The sequence below is a fragment of the Octopus sinensis genome, linkage group LG20 (genome assembly GCF_006345805.1).
Source record: "Octopus sinensis linkage group LG20, ASM634580v1, whole genome shotgun sequence".
NCBI classification, from domain to species: domain Eukaryota; kingdom Metazoa; phylum Mollusca; class Cephalopoda; order Octopoda; family Octopodidae; genus Octopus; species Octopus sinensis.
Window position 1 is genome coordinate 14,130,630 of NC_043016.1, and position 20,153 is coordinate 14,150,782.

The window sequence follows — 20,153 nt, forward strand, 5'->3', positions numbered from 1 at the left end:
TCCAGACCGGTGATGCAAATTCCAGGTGAGGTCTTACCATAGCTATATAAAGCTGCAGATAGATAGTCGGAGAGCGGCTCACAAAGGATTTGCTGAGTGATGCCAAGACACCCTCAGCCTTCTTGACAATTTTAGCGATGTGTTTTGTCCAACGCAAATCACTGTCGACAATAACACCCAGGTCACGTTCACTTGAAGACTTTTTGAGACTAGTGTTGTGGAGGGAGTAGGTTAAGGCCTGGGTTTCTCCTCCCAAAATGCATGGTGGTACATTTGTCCACAGCCAGCTTGAGTTGCCAGTCCATGATCCACTGCTGCATTGTGTCCAGGTCTGCTTGCAATAGAGATCTATAGTGTACAGGATTTGACCTCTTTATTTCGAGGTACAGCTTGATGTCATCTGCATATTTCAGCACTGTGGCATTCTTTAAGTTGGCATCTAGGTCATTAACATATGCAACAAATAAAAGGGGGCCAAGAACAGATCCCTGTAGTGTATTCCTCTGCCAGATTTCCTTAAGTCATCATAGATATGTATTTTCTATTCACTAACTCTTTGTTTTACAATTCCTTCATTTCACTTATGCTCTTCTTAATTTTTTTAACTTCCAATTTTTTTTAGGTGTGGAATGCTACAGATTATAGCTGTATTAATACTGTTCGACCAAAGTCACACCTTATCCACGGAGATCTAAGCACAGTCTACTACTCTAATCTTTCAAAGACTTTGGCTTTCACAACAAATGTTCTTGCTACTTTAAGCATAAAGATCAAATCAAAGTATATTTGTTATTTCCAAATTTATATTTTAATGTATATCACATATACACATATAGATGCACAAACTCATTCATTGACACACATGCACACATGCATATAGAAGAATATACACATATGCTTATCAACAAACTAGTACATGTTTTTATTTTGTTGAAACAACTCATAGTTGTCATATTTTAGCCACCAATCATCTCTGATCAAATCTACCTGTGATCTTATCAGCCTGTCTTTCATCCAGCCACACTGTGTTCAGACTACATCATCAAAAGTGTTCCTCTTTAAAAAGAACGCAAGATGTGATTTTTAAGATGATATGGTTGGCTGATTTTTATCAGGTAGATCGACCAACCATATAGCGGCTACCTCATTGCTTCGTCAACTCCTAGTAATCTTTTGATGTAACATCCATACAAATTCTCTGTGAAAGGAAATACAGAGGTTGCTTCCTTTCAGTTATTTATGCAGGACAAATCTTACAAATATTTGCAGGTGTTTGGTCCTTTCCCTGGCAACTAAATTGTCACCCAGTTTAATACCATTAACTGGCCCTTGAGTGCCCATAACAGAATCCACTTAATTGATAGTTTTCAGGCCAGGTCTCTAGTCTGAAGAGAACTTCTTCCCATGAAATTTAGATCCTTAAAAAGGGTTGTGGGTGTTGCACTTCTCCCTCTGACAAACTTTTTTCAAAGTATTTTAAGACATGCAATATTCAGTGTCATTCTCAGTCGTAATGATATGCTTGTAAAAGAATGTGAACACTTTATATATAAGTGTATGGTCTAGTACTAAACACTCAACCATACACACACATCCACCCACACTCACACACACATATGCCACAAACACACATTACACATATGATAATATATGTCAAGTTAAAAACAGTTGTTTATATTGTATTCATTATTTTAAACTTGTGAAATGTGGACCTGTAATATACAATTGTATTTATTTAATTTTGTGGGCACAGTTTTATTGTATCTGTTGGTTGTTTAACTGATTTAAATTATTCATATGCTGTACAGGTCAGAGGTAAGCTGTGTTATGGCTGTTTTCTTGTGTTAACTAAACATAACAACCTCTGACCTGCAGACACGCTGTCTTCGCTTTCTGCTTTTTCTACTGCTACTACAATGGTCTATGTTACTCCAAGATGGCTACTCTTATGCCACCTCAACTCAGACTCTACACTTTTGACTCATTCATCTCTCTTTTTGTCCTCTATATTGTCTCCATCACACCCGTCCCTGCACTAACCTCTGTGTTCAATTCGTCCAGAAAGTCAGCTCTCTAGGATTCATTTTCTGTATATATTTCATAAAAGTGTAATCCCTGTGTGTAATGTATGTGCAATGTGTACATACATGTTAAAGCTCATTGAGTTTCCATTGAATGAGTTTCCGCTATCTCTCTTTCAGGCCGTGCCTTTTGTCACTATTTGATATTGCTACATCCCATTCAGATCCTGTAACCAGTATCAAGTACAATAAAATTTTCAAGCATATTGTTACTTCTTCAGAAGGATCTGTAAGTAAATATTTTTCATACAAAAAAACATATTCCATTTACTCCTGCTCTTTCGTGTCCTTTGATTTTCATCTCTTTTCCAGTTTTCCCACATCAACTCTCTTAATTTTTATAAGAAACTGTTGAGAAATTTAAATATCCACCAGTCAAAATATTCTGGAATAACTCTATGTCAGTGCTGAATAGTGTGTTGTGATATTAAATGATATTAAAAATGGAAATGTGTTTGGTTTTACATGTTTGTATCTGTGCCACTGACACGTAAAAAGCACCATCCGAACGTGGCCAATGCCTGCGCTGCCTTGTCTGGTTTCTGTACCAGTGGCACGTAAAAAGCACCAACTGATTGTGGCCGCTACCAGCCTCCCCTGGCACCTGTGCTGGTGGCACGTAAAAAGCACCCACTACACTCACGGAGTGGTTGGCGTTAGGAAGGGCATCCAGCTGTAGAAACACTGCCAGATCAGACTGGAGCCTGGTGCAGCCTTCTGGCTTCTCAGATCCCCGGTCGAACCGTCCAACCCATGCTAGCATGGAAAACGGACGTTGAACGATGATGATGATGATGATGTAATGTGACATGATGCACTTTTATCCATGGCAGCAAATACCCATTTTCCATGCCAGCATGGGTTTGCCTGTTCAACGAGCTATTGAGCCAGAGGACTGCACCGAACTTTACTGTCTGTTTTTGCATGGTTCCTATTGCTGGATGCTCCTCCTAACACCAACCACTTTACAGAGAACATTGGGTGCTTTTTATGCAGCACAAGCAGCAGTGAGATTACCAAATAACTTGCAAGACCCTTCAACTGAGAAGGAAGAAGTATTGAGGAAGGTGGCTTTGTGTCAGGTGGTGATAGGATCAGAGTATGAACAGAGACATGTGTCTTGCTGTGGAGGGGAGGCATGGCTATCCAAGTTGGAAATGGAGGGAGTGAGTGAGAGATGTGTAATAGGACAGGATGTTTGGTGATAACTATTTCAGTAACAAATACAATTTCAATGTATTCTAAATCACTCGTATCGATATAGTTATAATTTTAATATTTCTTGATTACAGGAGGTAAAAGTTTGGGATGTTGTAAGTGGCAGTTTTATTTCTCAGTTTGGTCATGCGCATGGAGAAAAAGCTATCACTTGCATGAATTTTGATGAAAGTTTAAGAAGGTGAGAATCTCAGTTTACAAACTCTTGCTTACATCTGTAAACATTTAGAAATTGCATTAATCCAACTTCAGGCAGTGAGTTTCCTGTTTATAGCAATAAACTGAGTTTATTTGCATCCTATATGTATCCTTGTATTGTACCTATGTTTTTCACACTCTGTACCTCTCTTGTGATACCTTAACTTGTCGTACACAGTATCTTTTATGTCACAAACACTCTATCTATCTAATCGGTTTTTACAGACTAAATACCCAGTAGACATTCATAAATCATCTGAAGACTGTGATTGTTTGCTTGGCTTCTGCTCATTGTATCTGTTTCAAGTTTCAAGGGACTGAATAATTTAAGATTTACCGACATGACTGTGTGATGAGGAAGCTCACTTAGGAATCATGTGGCAAGGAGCTCTGTCCCTCTCTGTGGGCTTTGTCAGCTTGTGTCCTCTACTGTAACAGAGGGTGGACCGCTATATTGTGGGTGAAATTGATAGATGGAAATGGAAGCCGTTGGCATTGGGACAGGAATTCAGTCATAGAAACCATGCCAAAAAAAAAAGCACTGGAGCTTGAAAGTAGTCTTCTGGGTCATTGAATCCTGACAACATGGAAGACAGATGTTAGACGACGACAACGACGACGATTTTCTTTTCTTTTCCATGCTTGCATGGGTCAGGCAGAGTATATTGAGGCAGAGTCTTTACAGCCAGATGCTCTTCCTGTTGCCAACCTTCACCTGTTTCCAAGCAAGTTAATACTTCTCCATGATCAGACATGTCTTCACAGAATATTGGAAATGAATGACATTCATTTACAACAACCATGTGATATCAAGATGAGGGGTCACAAGCATACATGTACTCATGCACAGACACACACACACATATTAGATAAAGATAGTTATAGCCAGCCTACCACGAGTTTCATGTCCATCTAGTATTTAGCTTTTTGGTATTTCTTCAGACTATAACCTCTCTTCAAAGTGGATAGAGAAGAGACCTCATAGTAACTTGTTATATATATATATATATATATGTATGTATGTATGTGTGTGTGTATTCACACACATATATGGTGGTGGTGGTGGTGGTGGCGTTTGCTGCTGCTGCTGCAGTGATAGTATATCTGTCTGTTCAGTCAACTTTTATAATCCATTCTAGTGTAGTTGGTCATCATCTCCAGTGTGTGTTTGTGTATTCGATTGACAAACTCTCGTGTTCCAAATCAATGTCTGCTTGCCCTTGTTTACCCAGCAGCACCTACCCTCCTGCAAAATCTACAGGTTGTGGCTAATCCAATATCTGTAAATTGCTGGGTGGGGTGGAAGACATTCTGCTTACTACTCCACAATGTCATTCTAAAAATAAACAATCACATCACTGAAATCTTGAAGCTATGAGATATAATACATGATTAATTCAAAACAATGTGAATAAATAACTTTTACATTTGACAGAATAAGCTGAATGCTAAAGGCTTTATCTGGCCATATCTTGCCCAAATATTCTACTTGTTTTATGTTCAAACTGGCCAGATCCAGCCTCTCACACCTACCCTACAATGTCATTCTAAAAAAAATAAACAATCACAGCATTGAAATCTCCAAACTACAAGATGATTAATTCAGAACAATGTCATTGTATAAGCAGTGTAATTGACAGAACAACCTGGAAGCTAAGAACAGGAAAATGAGTCAATAAATTGAAATTTTAGGATAGGAAAACATGAAAATGCAGTTTGAAGTGGATGGTTGAAATGTGTTTGTTACTTTCACCTGACAATGTTGAAGACCCCACCCCCCACCCCTAATACACTTTCTATGTTTTCTAAACATGATTAATCAACATGGATTTATCTCCCTTGCTCTCAGATTTTTAGCACACTGAGAAGATTTTTTTGTCTATTAATTGCAGCAATAATCCTAGTTAATCAAAGCTTTTCAACTCACAGTAATACATGTGTTAAACCTTATTTGTATTTGTATTTAGTATTGAGAATACTCGCTTAGGGTATTTCCCTTCAGTCATATTATTAATGTTCTAATCAGCATCATCATCATCATCATCATCATTTAGCGTCCGCTTTCCATGCTAGCATGGGTTGGACGGTTCAACTGGGATCTGGGAAGCCAGGAGGCTGCACGAGGCCCAGTCTGATCTGGCAGTGTTTCTACAGCTGGATGCCCTTCCTAACGCCAACCACTCCGTGAGTGTAGTGGGTGCTTTTTACGTGCCACCCACACAGGTGCCAGACGGAGCTGGCAAACGGCCACAGACAGATGGTGCTTTTTACATGCCACCGGCACGGGGTCAGGCGAGGCTGGCAACGGCCACGAACGGATGGTGCTTTTTACATGCCACCGGCACAAGGCATTACTATATTATCTCCATTTTCAAATACTGATTACTCTAAATCTTCTCAACCGAGATGAATATGCTGCACTGAGAATGTCTCAGAATACCATATAGTATTTTCATTGATTGCACCTGTAGATTCCTTCACATTCCTTTTTTTCTTTTTTCAAAAAAATTCATTTTTTTTTATCTTGTTACACATCCAATTTCACTTCTTTCACCTGGTGACAATATAACATTTACACACATTTACACACCTGAGAGACCTTACTGTATTTGCTTGTATTCAGATTGATAACTGGTGGCCAAGATGGAAATGTTAAAATATGGAACTACAATAGTGGGCTTTGTTTAAAAGAACTTACCAAGAAGAAAAAGGAAGAACTTATTGATGGTATTTATATTTGCTTTTTGTTTTTGCAGAAAATCTATTGTATAGTTCTTTCTGAAGTATAGTTAAGTCTTTCTGCTATTAGAATGTGTGTGATAACATTGATTCACATTTGTAGCAACGTGGAAGTTGAAATATAAATTGACAAATTTAAGCTGTAGAATTGCTGTAGGAAAATATTAATGTTATAAATATTAATTGCTTAAGGTTCATATGTTCTTTTGAGATGTTATCCTTAATGATCTAAGTTCCATTTATCTAATTCCCATATCTCTAATCCTTCTAAAATCTTACATTAATGTGTAGACTGTGTCTTGCTGATGGAATAGAATAAAATTAAAACATGTTCGGATTTCTAAATGAAGTACCAAAAGCCAAACTCAATCTCTACTGCATTTTATAGTTAATTTAAAATATAGGTTGTCCCTTCTGCTTTTTATGACCAGAATCACTCATTAAGATAATAATTGTTTCATATGACAAATAATCACTTTATATATATATTGTTGAGTAGTATATCCCTGGTATATAAGGCGGCGAGCTAGCAGAAGCATTAGCACACCGAGCAAAATGCTTTGCAGTACTTCGTCTGCTGTTACATTGTGAGTTCAAATTCCGCCGAGGTCAACTTTGCCTTTCATCCTTTCGGGGTCGATAAATTAAGTACCAGTTACGCACTGGGGTCGATGTAATCGACATAATACCTATGTCTGTCCTTGTTTGTCCCCTCTATGTTTAGCCCCTTGTGGGTAATAAAGAAATAGGTATATAACCAGTTACAAAATTACCATTGGTTTCACTTTTACTATTGCACTTGACAATATTGATGAATTAATGAGTATGCTGGCTGGAGGCACATAGCCTTAGTGGTGCAAAAAATGAAAAAATAAAAAACACCTTTTCTGAGAGGGAAAAAAAGCATTGCCTGCCATTATAGCTGAAGAGAGGCAGTTGTACCTGCATGTGTTTTTCTTCCGTTCTTTTGTCTTCAAAAGGAGAACACCTCATTTCCCAAAACGAATTTTCTGTCGTGAGAGCAGCAACTAAAAATTTCGCTTTCTGAGTTCAAGAAGGCACCTGGACTGTGAAAACTTTTTAAGATTATGCTCCTCTCAGCTAAGCAAAGTTTGAACCTTCTGTTTTCCATTAGCTTCCAGTTAGTTTTGCATGGCTTCCCTTTTTTAATCATCATATATAGTTGGCTAATTACTTAATGTTGTGACCATCTTGATCCTAAAAGAGGACCTGTGATATTTTATTCTAGCCTTAAACAAGTCTTTCATCACAGCAACATATTTCTGTGTATGCGTCCCTCCATTCCTACTGTTGTTGGGCACCACCACTTCTGCTTTGTAGAACATGGTCTCAGTGTTGCATTGACCATTCACTGGGCACTCATGGCTAACCCTACATGAGCATCTTGCCTTTGTGCAAGGCTTTGGGACATTCCCTAGTATCTTTTCAACATTAGTTATATAGCTAAACAAAACCCTTAAGTAATACTTTTGAATAATCTATATCTATAAGACTGTATGAAATGCTTATCTAAGGAAGACCCTTCCCATGCAAGTTTTCATATTGAGTGAGAAAAATGGGGAAAACCTGAAGACTTTATGGCAGCACTTTCTTTTGTGGGTGTTAGATCCATATGAGTGATGGGTCCTTAAATCCACTGACCGCAAGAACCTTATTGTGAGTGTTGGGGTGCACCTTGTCAGAAATGTCTTTATTTAAGGATAGGTTCAAAATCCACTTACTAACACCCTTTATGACACTTGAGGAATTTTAAGAAAATGTTCTACTTAAACAAATACTAAAGCTGCATTATAAAAATTATAATCACTGCTATGACTTATTTATTTGTGTAATACGTTTTCTTTTTAAAAGTTTTCTAACTTTAAATGCCTTTTTCTTTTCCATCTCAAATTAATGTTAAGCAAAATATATTTTTTCCTTTCTTATGTTATTGTTGTCGTCGTCGGCACCGCCGCTGTTATTGTTGTTCATTTATTTTTTTATTTTATTTATTATTTTTTTTTAATAACATGATTTTCTCAGAATGTGACCCAGCTGAAATTTGTGACCTGATTTATATAGAAATGAATCGTCGAAGCAAGTAAGTTAAGCAGATTGTGATTGAGAAGGAACTAGATGACTTTTGTTATGGAGTTGAGCATGAAATATCTGGCCAAATCGGATAAATTAATGTACGAGAGGGTGTTGAAAAATTCCTGGCTTTAAGGGTGTCGCGAAAGACCTTGTTGGAGACCCAACCTTCCAAGTTCTTTTAAAGGGCATAGAAATACTGAAGGTCCAACGCCATACGTGCATGAATCTGGGAGGGAAATATGTTGGATAAAATCATAATTAATTGATCCTCCTGTATTTTCTTTTACCCAAAGCCAGAAACTTTTTATCACACCCTCATAGCTTTTTTAATTCTAGATAAACATGTTTCCGTACCTACCCTTACAACTTTTACCTACCACTACAAGTTCTACAAGAATACCATTCTAATATACAAAAGTTGCCCCCTGGACAATTTCTTTTACCTCCTAAACTGCAGCCAATCATTTTGGATCCTTGTTAAAAGGGTCTCCACCAAATTTGTGTAATTTTCCTACTGACCAATCCTTAACCATGATGGCTCCATAAACATGGATGTTCTCCCCTACGAACAGAACATTCATGTTTGCCTGGTTTGCATCTAATTCTGTACTCTTATGTACATATACATACCATGTGCAAAGCACCTCAAACCACTTCAAAAACTAATAAAACAATCAACCCTGACAGTATTTCATCCAATATCTTTAAAGTCCAGATCCAGTTCCTCTCCTCACCCTTCAATCAATCTTTCTCCCCCTCTCTCCCTTTATTTTAACATTTCAAAACAAAAAGGCGTAGAAGTGGCTGTGTGGTAAGTAGCTTGCTTACCAACCACATGGTTCTGGGCATGGCACCTTGCACGAGTGTCTTCTACTATAGCCTCAGGCTAACCAAAGCCTTGTGAGTTGATTTGGTAGACAGAAACAGAAACAAGCCCGCCATATATATGTATATATATATGTTTGTGTTTGTCCTCCCCCACCCCCCAACATCGCCTGATAACCGATGCTGGTGTGTTTACGTCCCCGTAACTTAGCGGTTCGGCAAAAGAGACCGATAGAACAAGCACTAGGCTTACAAAGAATAAGTCATGAGGTCGATTTACTCAACTAAAGGCAGTGCTCCAGCATGGCCACAGTCAAATGACTGAAACAAGTAAAAGAGTAGAGTATCCCATTTCCAAGAAGCTGCACTCTCTCCAACATTCCCCCTCTTTCTCATTTACACACACACCATCACTACAGCGAGTATGGCTTCCACAAAAGCCAAATATACCAAAGATTTACTCTTCTATGTTATGCAATACTGGTCTTTAAGAAAATTGGTCTAGGTTAGTATCTTTTTGGAATCCTCTAACCATTAATCTCCAAGAACTTGAATAGAACTTTAACTTTGCCTGTTTTTTTTTTCCCCTAACAATTTATCCCCACACAGCAATAACTATATCAACCAATCCACCTTAAATAAATGTTGATTGGCTGGTTTACCCAGCCACACTTTATATTGTATAGAGAGAGAAGAAGAGAGTTGAAGTGAAAGAGAGATACAGAGATAGTTAACTTAAGCGATGCAGAATAAATGTACATACTAGGCTTGATGATAGGTGGAGAAGGAGGAAGAGGAGAGGGAAGAAGAAGAGAGGAAGTAAATGCCAGAGTAATTATCAATTACTTGTAGGGATATCATATTTTGATATGCAATCATAATATACTACAAGCATATTAAAGGCTAACGAGTCCAATACTATGTCCCACCTGTGTTAGCAGTGCAATTCAGTTACTTTTTAAAGTTATCTCTTCAGATTTTTCTACAGAAATTAGAGCCTGCACTGATTTTGTTACAATGTTTCATATCCGAAAATGTCTAATGTAAACAACAATGCAATCAAAGATGGAAAAAAAAGATAATAGATGTATATACACATTTTTGGAGTTATTGCTCTTTCTTCAGTACCACATCCAACCCATTAAACATCCACTAACTCATTGCTTATATTAGTTGTATTCAGATACTAAACATTGTAACAAATCAGTGCTGGCTATAACTTGAAAAGAAAACCTTAACAAGTGTAATTATGGAAAAACTTAATGAAAAATTTTGTTTTAATTTATCTTATTTTAAGTAAATACTTTTTAGAAAATTACTATTTTTAAATCTCACAACATGAGATATTCACCAACAGTACTTTGTAGTAAAGATTGTTTGCCAACACAACATGGGAGTCCTGGTTTAGGACGAATGTTGCTGTAATTTAGCCCCAGGAGACATCGTCTCCAGCTAGCTACATGACATGATCTGTGTCCTTATATTTTCAAACAAGGGAATCTAGCACCCCCACTCAACTCAAAGCAATATCGGTGTATTGCGATTTCTTGATGTTCTAAACCAGGACTGCCATGTTATGTTGGCAAATAATCTTTACTCCAAAGTACTGTTGCTGAATATCTCATGCTGTGAGATTTAAAAATAATAATTTTCTAACTTATAAATCAGTGACTAGTTGTCACTTTGAAAACTATATATTTCAAACAGGAATTTGGCAGCACCAATTCTAGCCAAACAATTATTCTGTGCTGATGAAGGGAAATAACCTGGAAATCATGATACACAGATATTGTTTTGAGCTGGGTTGGGGCGCTAGATTCCCTTGTTTGAAAATATAAGGACACAAATCGTGTCGTATAGCCAGCTGGAGTCGATGTCTCCTGGGGCTAAATTACAGCAACATTCATCCTAAACCAGGACTGCCATGTTATGTTGGCAAATAATCTTTACTACTAAATATTTTTTGTTTGAAAATTAGTATTCATTTCATCATCCTGTATAAGCAGCAATGGATTTGATAAAATTTGAATCATAATTATTGCCTGTTATGTCATATTCCATAATAGTAACCATAGGGACAAAAGTATACTTATAAAGTCACCCATCATATGATGGGTAACATTCTTCTCTACTTAATAAAAGCTGATTCACTTGTTAGTTGTTTGGCTGGTTAATTGCTCCCTCCTACCACACGTTACATCATATAGAGAGAGAATGAGTGATGCTGAAAAGAATTTATTTTTCCAGCAAAAGAACACCTTATTAAACTTTAATGTTATTTCCTAAAATAATGCAATGAGAGCTGAATGTCACATTGAATCATCATCATCATTATCATCATCATCATCATTATCATCATCATCATCATCATTATCATCATTTAATGTCTGTGTTCCATGCTAGCATGGCTGAGATTGTTTGACAAGAGCCGGCTAGGCCGAAGCCTGCACCAGGCTTCTGTGATTGTTTTGGCAGGAATTTTACAGCTGGATGCCCTTCCTAACACCAACCACACAGCAGAGTGGACTTAGTGCTATTTACATGGCACAAGCACAGGTGAGGTCAGTTTTGGTATGGTTTTCACAGCTGGATGTCCTTCCAAATGCCACCCACTTTACAGTGTGGACTGGATGCTTTATATGTGGCACCATCACTGGCAGGGTCACCATGTAACTTGCAAGACATTAAAAAAACAACTTTCAAGGAGGGAGGAGGCAATGGTGGAGGTGATAATGAAAGGGTTATAGTGAGACAGAAACAGGTGTCTTGCTGTAGAGGAAGTACAAGGTTACCTGGCTGAAGAGAGAAAGATCAGGAATGAAGACAGAAAATACACGATTGCTCAACCTGAGGTAAGTGCAGGAGAGAGAGAGAGAGAGAGTGGGAGACCACGGGATAGAGACAGTGGCAAAATGCCGGGCATACTCACTAGGGATAGGGATCAGAGTATAAATGAGATGGTTGAGTAAAGGAAGAGAGAGATATAGATGGTGGCAAGTGATGTTTTATTGAAATTAGTTCAGTTGTTTTGATTCTTTTGAGTTCAATCAGTTTATTAGTTAAACTTTAGTGTAAAATCTTTTCATATCTAATTCTTTTATGAAGATATGTTGTCGCAGTTGGTTGGGACCAAAGAATAAATATATATGAAGATAACTTTGATTCTACTGTCCACTTTGTGCATCATCCATCAAAGAATTGGGAAGAAGACCTTGTAAGATATTTATTATATTCATATTATCTACATAATTCTGTTTAATACACAATATATGACATGGTGATCACTCATTCAATCTTACCTGTTAAATGAATATTATTGTCTTAGATTTTATGCCTATAGATACCTGAGAGAGGCAATATTAATAAACTAAATGTATAACTTCTCATTTATTTTCTATATATCACTGGATGATAGACTTCTACTAGTTTAAATTGCATTTTTATTCAATGTAGTTAAACATCACATATTTTCTGTCAAACATTTGTGAAGTGTAACTTGAAATGAGACAGTATCTCACACAGCAGGTGGTAACAATTTTCATTTATAAAACAAGGTTTGATTAAAACATACTGTGAAAGATGCATTATACATATTCTCCTCAAATAAATTTCTTGATTTACATGTGTACAAACACAAAAAAGAAAATTGCTGCTGAGGTAAAAGTAACAGAAATCAATATACATGACCTGTTGGAATAGAGATACAGCAAATTAATGCCTCACTCAACTGAAACGGGCATTGTATTAAGTACCATGGAAACAAGAGTAGAATGACTGGTTCTACTCTGTTTAAACTCTTTATGAAGAGAGGGGAAGTAAACAGTTTGCTTTGGCTGTATTCTGTTCTACCAAAGGAAAAGAGAGAGAGAGAGATAACGTTGTGTTCCACTTTATATAACCAGTGTACGATTGAGAACTACTGCTTCCTCTCTGGTCACACAAATGGGTGAAAAATAGTGAATAACTAAAACTTGGTTGATATGAGAGTTGCTATATTAGTTGACTTTTAGATTGTTGAGAAAACAGCAATCAATTAGCATCAAACCAAAACAAGTGGTTGCAATGGAGCTGATCTAAGTTGCCAGGTGATTGGAACTTTGTTGGAGATCTGTACTTTTTTGAAACTTCATAGCAGATCTATGCTTTATCACTGAGCCAAGTCATCAACAATTGTGAAATGTACAGCCTTTGACATGATGCCAAGTGTCAGGAAACTTGGCTTCACCATGTTAAAATAGAATGCTGAGCTATTTGACCAGAAAATAGGTAGTTTTTAGCTTATAGAAGCAACAAAGTGATATGCTAATGTCCCTTGAGTTATCAATGGTGAATGTAGTATGCTAGAAAACAAGTTGAAACTATCATCTTGGATCTATTATTTCATTTGAATGTGTGTACAGGGTGTTTGGGCTAAATTTCACAATTTTTTTGTGTCCCCTTTTTTTTTCAAGAAAAGTATGACATATGATGTCAGCAGCATTGGAGGGCATAAAAATTGAAGTTGTAACTGAGAAAAGATTAACAGACATAGAAGACTGGCAGCCATCTGAATATTGGAAAAGAGTTATTTGAAGTGTGATGATTCGCACTGGATATCAAAATGCCAACAACATGACCGTTACTCAATGCTCTGTGAACACAGAAAGGTTGTAGGATGTGAACTAGACAACTGCAACAGAGACTACAAAAGCCATGGCTAGCAGGAAGAGACACAGCAGGCATTCTAGCTGCATCTGCATGGTGGAATTCATTCACACATTATTGAACAGGATCTTGGGCTCAGTTCAGACAGCTATGTGAAGCTGTTAGAGACCATGGTTAAACCCTGGCTGGAGAGGTTTGCTGCTGGAAGTCCATGTGTGTAGTAGCAGAATTCGGTTCCTTGTTATACCTCCAGAAAGTGTCAGAAGTGGTTTGAGAATTTCTACGACTTCACTGGTCCCAGTTTCTAATCTCCTAATTGCCCTGATTGTAATCTGACGGATTACTATGTATGGGGCTTGATTGAGAAAGACATCAGTCATTCTGTCAGCAATACCAAGTCCAAGCTGGCGGCCAAGATGAAGGAATTTTTTTGAAGACCTTCCCAAGGATGCAGTGAGGAATACATCTGCCAGGTTTGGGAACCATCTTGAGACCATGGTGGAAGCTGAGGGCAGCTATTTAAGTAAACTGTTCCTAGCCATAATTTAATTTGATATTTTTTGATTTTTTAAAAATATTTTTATTTTTGGAAGAAATATTGTGTTTTCTTTTCCTTTTGTGCAAACTGTCAAATTTAGAATTGAACATTGTATCGTGTGTGCATATGCCCTGCATTAATTATTTCAATCTTTCAACAGAAAAATGGCCATACTGAAGAGATTCTCTGCATTGCTCAGTCTGCTTCCCATATGTTAGCCACAGCAAGTTATGATGGGGAAATCATCGTCTGGAAGCTTATGTCTGGTCACATATTTTGTCACCTCAGAGCTCCAATGCCGTTTGAATATCAAAATGTTTCAAGTAAAACTTATTCTCTTTTAGATCTAAATCTGATTTCTATAAATCTTTGATAAATGCATATGTACATAGACACATATATACATAACTACATATATACATACATACTTACATATGTAAGTACCTACATACATATACGTATCAGTTCATCATCATCATTGTTTAAAGTCTGTTTTCCATGCTGGCATGAGTTGGACGGTTTGACTGAGGACTGGCAATCCAGAAGGCTGCACCAGGCTCCAATCTGATCTGGCAAGGTTTCTACAGCTGGATGCCCTTCCTAATGCCAACCATTCCAAGAGTGTAGTGGGCGCTTTTTATGTGCCACCGGCATAGGGGCTAGAGGAGGCTGGCAAACGGCCACAATCAGTTGGTGCTTTTTACATGTCACTGACACAGACGCCAGTCAGGCGGCGCTGGCATCAGCCATGTTCAGATGGTGCTTTTCACATGCCACCGGCAATATATATATTAGTGCTTTTCTTTTTCTCCTTTTTTTCCTCGTTTTGTTTATCTCAGAAGAAAAGTTGAGTGAGTACTTGAAATGATGTAAAATATACTTCCCTCTTTTCATCCTTACCCATTTCCTGAGCTTCAGCCCAATACATTTCGTGTTTGTTTGTTTTTTTTAACCTTATCTTTGTGCTATATTTTTTGGTACATATATATATCACATGGTCAACCAGACTATCACATGATGTTATACATCGCTGGTCACAATGCACTTTGCATTGTTTTACCCTTCGAATAACATCATCTCGCTTGGCTAGGTAGAAGGCCATCATTCCCAGCTGATCGAAAGGTGCAACTTGAAATGAAGTGTTTTGCTCAAGAACACAACATGCTGCCCAGTCTGAAAACCGAACTCATGATCTAGCAATTGCAAGTGCAACATCCTAACCACTAGGTCACATGCCTTCACACATACAAATTGTAAAAGCACACAAACACACACACACAAATACATACATAGACATCATGAAGATATATATATGTGCCGGTGGCACATAAAAAGCACCATCTGAACGTGGCTTCCGTGCCGCTGGCACGTTAAAAGCTCCAACCGATCGTGGTCGATGCCGGACCCCCCTGGCACCTGTGCAGGTGGCACGTAAAATGCACCCACTACACTCACAGAGTGGTTGGCGTTAGGAAGGGCATCCAGTCGTAGAAACTCTGCCAGATCAGACTGGAGCCTGGAGCAGCCCCTGGCTTCTCAGACCCCGGTCGAACCGTCCAACCCGTGCTAGCGCGGAAAACGGACGTTAAACGATGATGATGATGATGATGATATATGTATATATCTGAAAGTTTGTATAATGTTAAATTACATGAAAAAAAATGGTATTAATCAATCTCTCAGATCACAACACAATGAGGATTTTATAAAAACATTGTTTGTACCACAACTTACCATTCTTAGTCAAGTGGAACTTCAGTTTCTAAAAGCACAAATTTTTGTTCTTACGTATTTCCGGAAGAAGTATTAACATATTGCCGGTTATTAGCCAAAATATTGGTGACATGCCTCACACTGTTTCTTAATTCATGAGTTCAACCTTTGTTGAAATGTAAGAAAGAAAAAATCTGGAGCTTGATATATTAAGCTTTCTAATTTGAAATGGATTTCCTGATTCATGTAATTAAATAAAATTTCCTAACTATTTTTTTAGTTCTAACTTTTTATCTATTATTCATTATTCACATTTTTATTCACAGTTGATGGTGACCTGAGTATAAAAAAACTTTTGTTTATTGACTACAAACCATCCAATCCATGTAAAGCACAACTGATCTCTAATGGACCCTATTCTTGTATACATTTTTGGAACATTTTCAATGATGGCCAGCTTCTGGCACAGTTCTCTGCTGTAAGTTTGAAATTCATTATTTACATTTCAAATATCAATATTTGGTTATCATGAAACTCTGCTTTTGCAATTTGTTTAATTATCCAGATGAACACATTCCTGTCACTTATTTATATACATCAAGGTCTCTAAACATTTAAAGCCATTACTTGGAAGTAGAATGTTAATTATTAAAGAATTTCTCATGAAGCAGTGTACTTTTCCCAAATTCCAAATACAACATTGAAAGCTTACTACTTTGTAAATTTTTGTCTAAATATTGTTTCCATAATTAGAATGGAGTTCCTTCACAATTTTCCTAACATAAAGAGAAAGAACATTCAACCCATCATTCAATCCGTTTTCAAATTGCTTTCTCTCTTTGCTGCACTGTGTGGTTGTTTCTTTGAATGTTGCACCGTCGTATCACTTTATACACTTTGGATAATTATGAAATATTTCTAAAAATATTCAAAGAAATAATTGTTGGAAAAAAGCTAACTAGAAATTGATATGCAATGAGGTAAAAAAAAAAAAATAAATAAAAAAACTAGTTTTATCCATGACTTTTTTTTTCCTTTTTCCAGTAAGTTTAAGTTTAAGAGACTGCTCTAAACATGTTGTGGCTTTAAGGAACTTATACTTTGATGAAGAGATGAGAATAAGACAAAAATGTGTCTGAAGTTGTCTTTCATACTCTATAAATGAAAAAATAGTATTAGTCAGTAACTAATATTATTTTCTTCTTGTTATCACATTTATTTATTACTAATTGGGTTATAATGTTCCTTGTATTAAATTATCAATACCTCCATATTGTTTCCTTTGTGGTTGGCACTTCTGAAATATTTAACCTCAAATTTGTTTTGTATATAAAAAGAATTTGTTTAATTTCATCATTATTTCCCCAAAACAACTTCTTTTCTATTTCTCTCTCATTTAGGCAACTTGCTCAGACCAGTGTAACTCTTCAATGCTAAACATTCCAATTGAGCAATGAGGCATGAATGTCTAGCTTGGGTATTAATCATATTGGTCTTTTGCTAGGTGAAATCTCTCATCTGTGCATGCCATGACTACAGATGATAGCCTTAGTTTTCCAATTGCACTGGTTGATCCTGTCTGTTGCCAGCTTATTGTCTTTTCATCTGCTCAGCATCTTGTGATGTTCACCTTTGACTCAATAAGACTCATTTACCAAAATAGTTCACATCCACCATGCCGCATCCCATGATTTCAATGTACCCTGGCTCAGGTGGTTACATGCTATTTAACCCATGGCTGGGACCCACACAAGTGCTTCTACTCCAGGTCACTGTAGACCTAGGAACAATAGTGGCTAAGCGGTGGTTCCACATTCTTCAAAACTCTGGAACTCTCAAACCAGAGTCATACTATTAGATGCAGTTTCAAGTAATACTCATTTACGACAATTTTTCTTTTTTCTTTTGGTATTTTATACAGTGTCAGAAAAAGGGAGCTATGGTCACCAGTATGGCATTGAATTCTTCAAATACAGTGTTATTTTCCACTGATACATTTGGTTTTATCTATGCCTGGGATATTGATGGATATTGTGGAGTAAAGGCAGAAGAATATCCACCACCATGTTTGTATTTGAAACATCTTATTAATAAAAACAAATTGTACCATTCATTTTAACTAAGATTTAATTTGGAAAAAAAGGTAGAAATGACAATACTTAGCTATTGCAAGAATTTGGGCCTAAGTACCAATTTGTAGATGACTTCTTCATTTCCTTCCACTAATCTCAGAAGTCTGAAGATATTTTCCTATAAAAAAATTACTTTTGATGGCTGCTACCGAAAACTGAAGTGAATGCTGCTGCCATTTCTATATTTTCCTCAAAAGGGTTACTAGTATTTATGTTATCAAGCTTCAGAAGTTAAATTAATAATAATAGGATTCGACTCAAAATATCTCTTCTGAAATTTTGGGTAGCAGCTAGCAAAATTTGGATCTTCATATCATCTTTCATTATAAGTCAGTTGGTTTCATTTAATGAAAAAGGTTTTTTATGGATTAAGACATTCATCATCATCATCGTTTAACGTCCGTTCTCCATGCTGGCATGGGTTGGACGGTTCAACCGGTTCAACTCTTCTCACATTTTTGTGGATTTAAAAGAAAAATGATTAAGACATTCATCATCCTCATCATCATCATCGTTTAACGTCCGTTCTCCATGCTGGCATGGGTTGGACGGTTCAACCGGTTCAACTCTTCTCACATTTTTGTGGATTTAAAAGAAAAATGATCTTCAGTTTTTGTTTTGAACCAGCATCTGACCTTTTCTTTAATTTAAAAATATTTTTTTGATTAAAAAAAAATCTGTTACATCAGAATCTTTATAAATAGAAACCACAACATTTTAAAATTTTAGTAAATGAAAATAACAACTATTTTAAAATCTTCCACTTTCATATGTAATTTTGTGGAACATAAATTGTGTTGATAATATTGAAAATATCCATCTGTATTTGAATTCTTGTCTGAATGAAAACAACAAGAAAAAAAATGTTGCTTTATTGCTACCAATATCAGCTGTCCTTTCAGATTAGTTCATATTATTTATTGTGAGCAAAGACAGTTAGCCAGTGGTCAACAGAGCCTCCAGTTGGGTGGCTATGTGGAGGGACTGTTGTAACATCATGAAATGTTTAACATAAAATGTAGATATTTGATGCATACTTATGGAACATAATGAACCCCCTAATATGGCCATGCACTTGAGTCAGACCAAAATGAGTACTGTTTAGTTCTTAAGCCTTATGTACATATCTAATTCTTAGACTTAAAAAGTCTGGAATAAAGGTGAATTTTATACAGGAATAAATACCATTATTCTTTATTAAGAAAATTTAAAGATGAATTTTTATAGTTCATTGTTTCATGACACTGTGCCTTGATTCTTTATTTTGGACCTTATTCTTATGGAAAAACATTTTGTGTGGTCAGATGCTTGCTTCCCAACCACATGGCTTTACAGGGATCAGTCCCACTGTCTGGCTAGCTTGGGCAAATATCTTCTACTATAGCCACAGGCTGACCAAAGTCTTGTGAGTGGATTTGGTAGACGGAAACTGAAAGAAAGCCAGTGTGTGTGTATTGTGTCTTTGTGTCTGTGTTTGTTCCCCACCTCTGCTTGACAACCAGTGTTGGTGTGTTTACATCCCCATAACTTAGCGGCTCAGCAAAAGAGACTGACAGAATATGTACCCTGGCTTAAAATGAAAATAAGTACTTGGTTCGAACTATTTGACTAAAAACTTACGAAGTGATGCCCCAGTATGGCCGCAGTCTAACGACCGAAACAAGTAAAAGATAAAAGATGAATGATATACCCAAGGTCACTTCTTTCGTTACCATCTTTGATTTCAAATTGCATGCATTTCTACATGCATGCACACACACACACACACACACACACAACAAATCACTTCCCTAATACAAATGTTTTTTAAACACATATGAATCTAGAATCTTTTGTAATACCTGAATTACACAATGGTCTGCTAAGTTACAGTTGTCAAGTGGTGGAGGAGACAAGCATCAACATAAAGACACACTCATAGACATATACATTTATATATATATATATATACTAGCTGAAGGTGACCCGCTG

The 20,153-nt window shown here is 36.8% G+C and overlaps 1 protein-coding gene across 1 annotated transcript in view; it reads left to right on the forward strand.

Annotated features, from left to right (window-relative positions):
* Positions 1–20,153, forward strand: part of LOC115222686 (WD repeat-containing protein on Y chromosome-like) — a 69,286-nt gene that overhangs the window by 38,716 nt on the left and 10,417 nt on the right. The window contains exons 14-22 of the mRNA XM_036511515.1: positions 623–780; positions 2,202–2,310; positions 3,374–3,480; positions 6,121–6,224; positions 8,280–8,337; positions 12,261–12,369; positions 14,498–14,660; positions 16,377–16,528; positions 17,972–18,153. Of these exons, the coding sequence (XP_036367408.1) occupies positions 623–780; positions 2,202–2,310; positions 3,374–3,480; positions 6,121–6,224; positions 8,280–8,337; positions 12,261–12,369; positions 14,498–14,660; positions 16,377–16,528; positions 17,972–18,153 (1,142 nt within the window). The remainder of the gene's footprint in view (positions 1–622; positions 781–2,201; positions 2,311–3,373; positions 3,481–6,120; positions 6,225–8,279; positions 8,338–12,260; positions 12,370–14,497; positions 14,661–16,376; positions 16,529–17,971; positions 18,154–20,153) is intronic.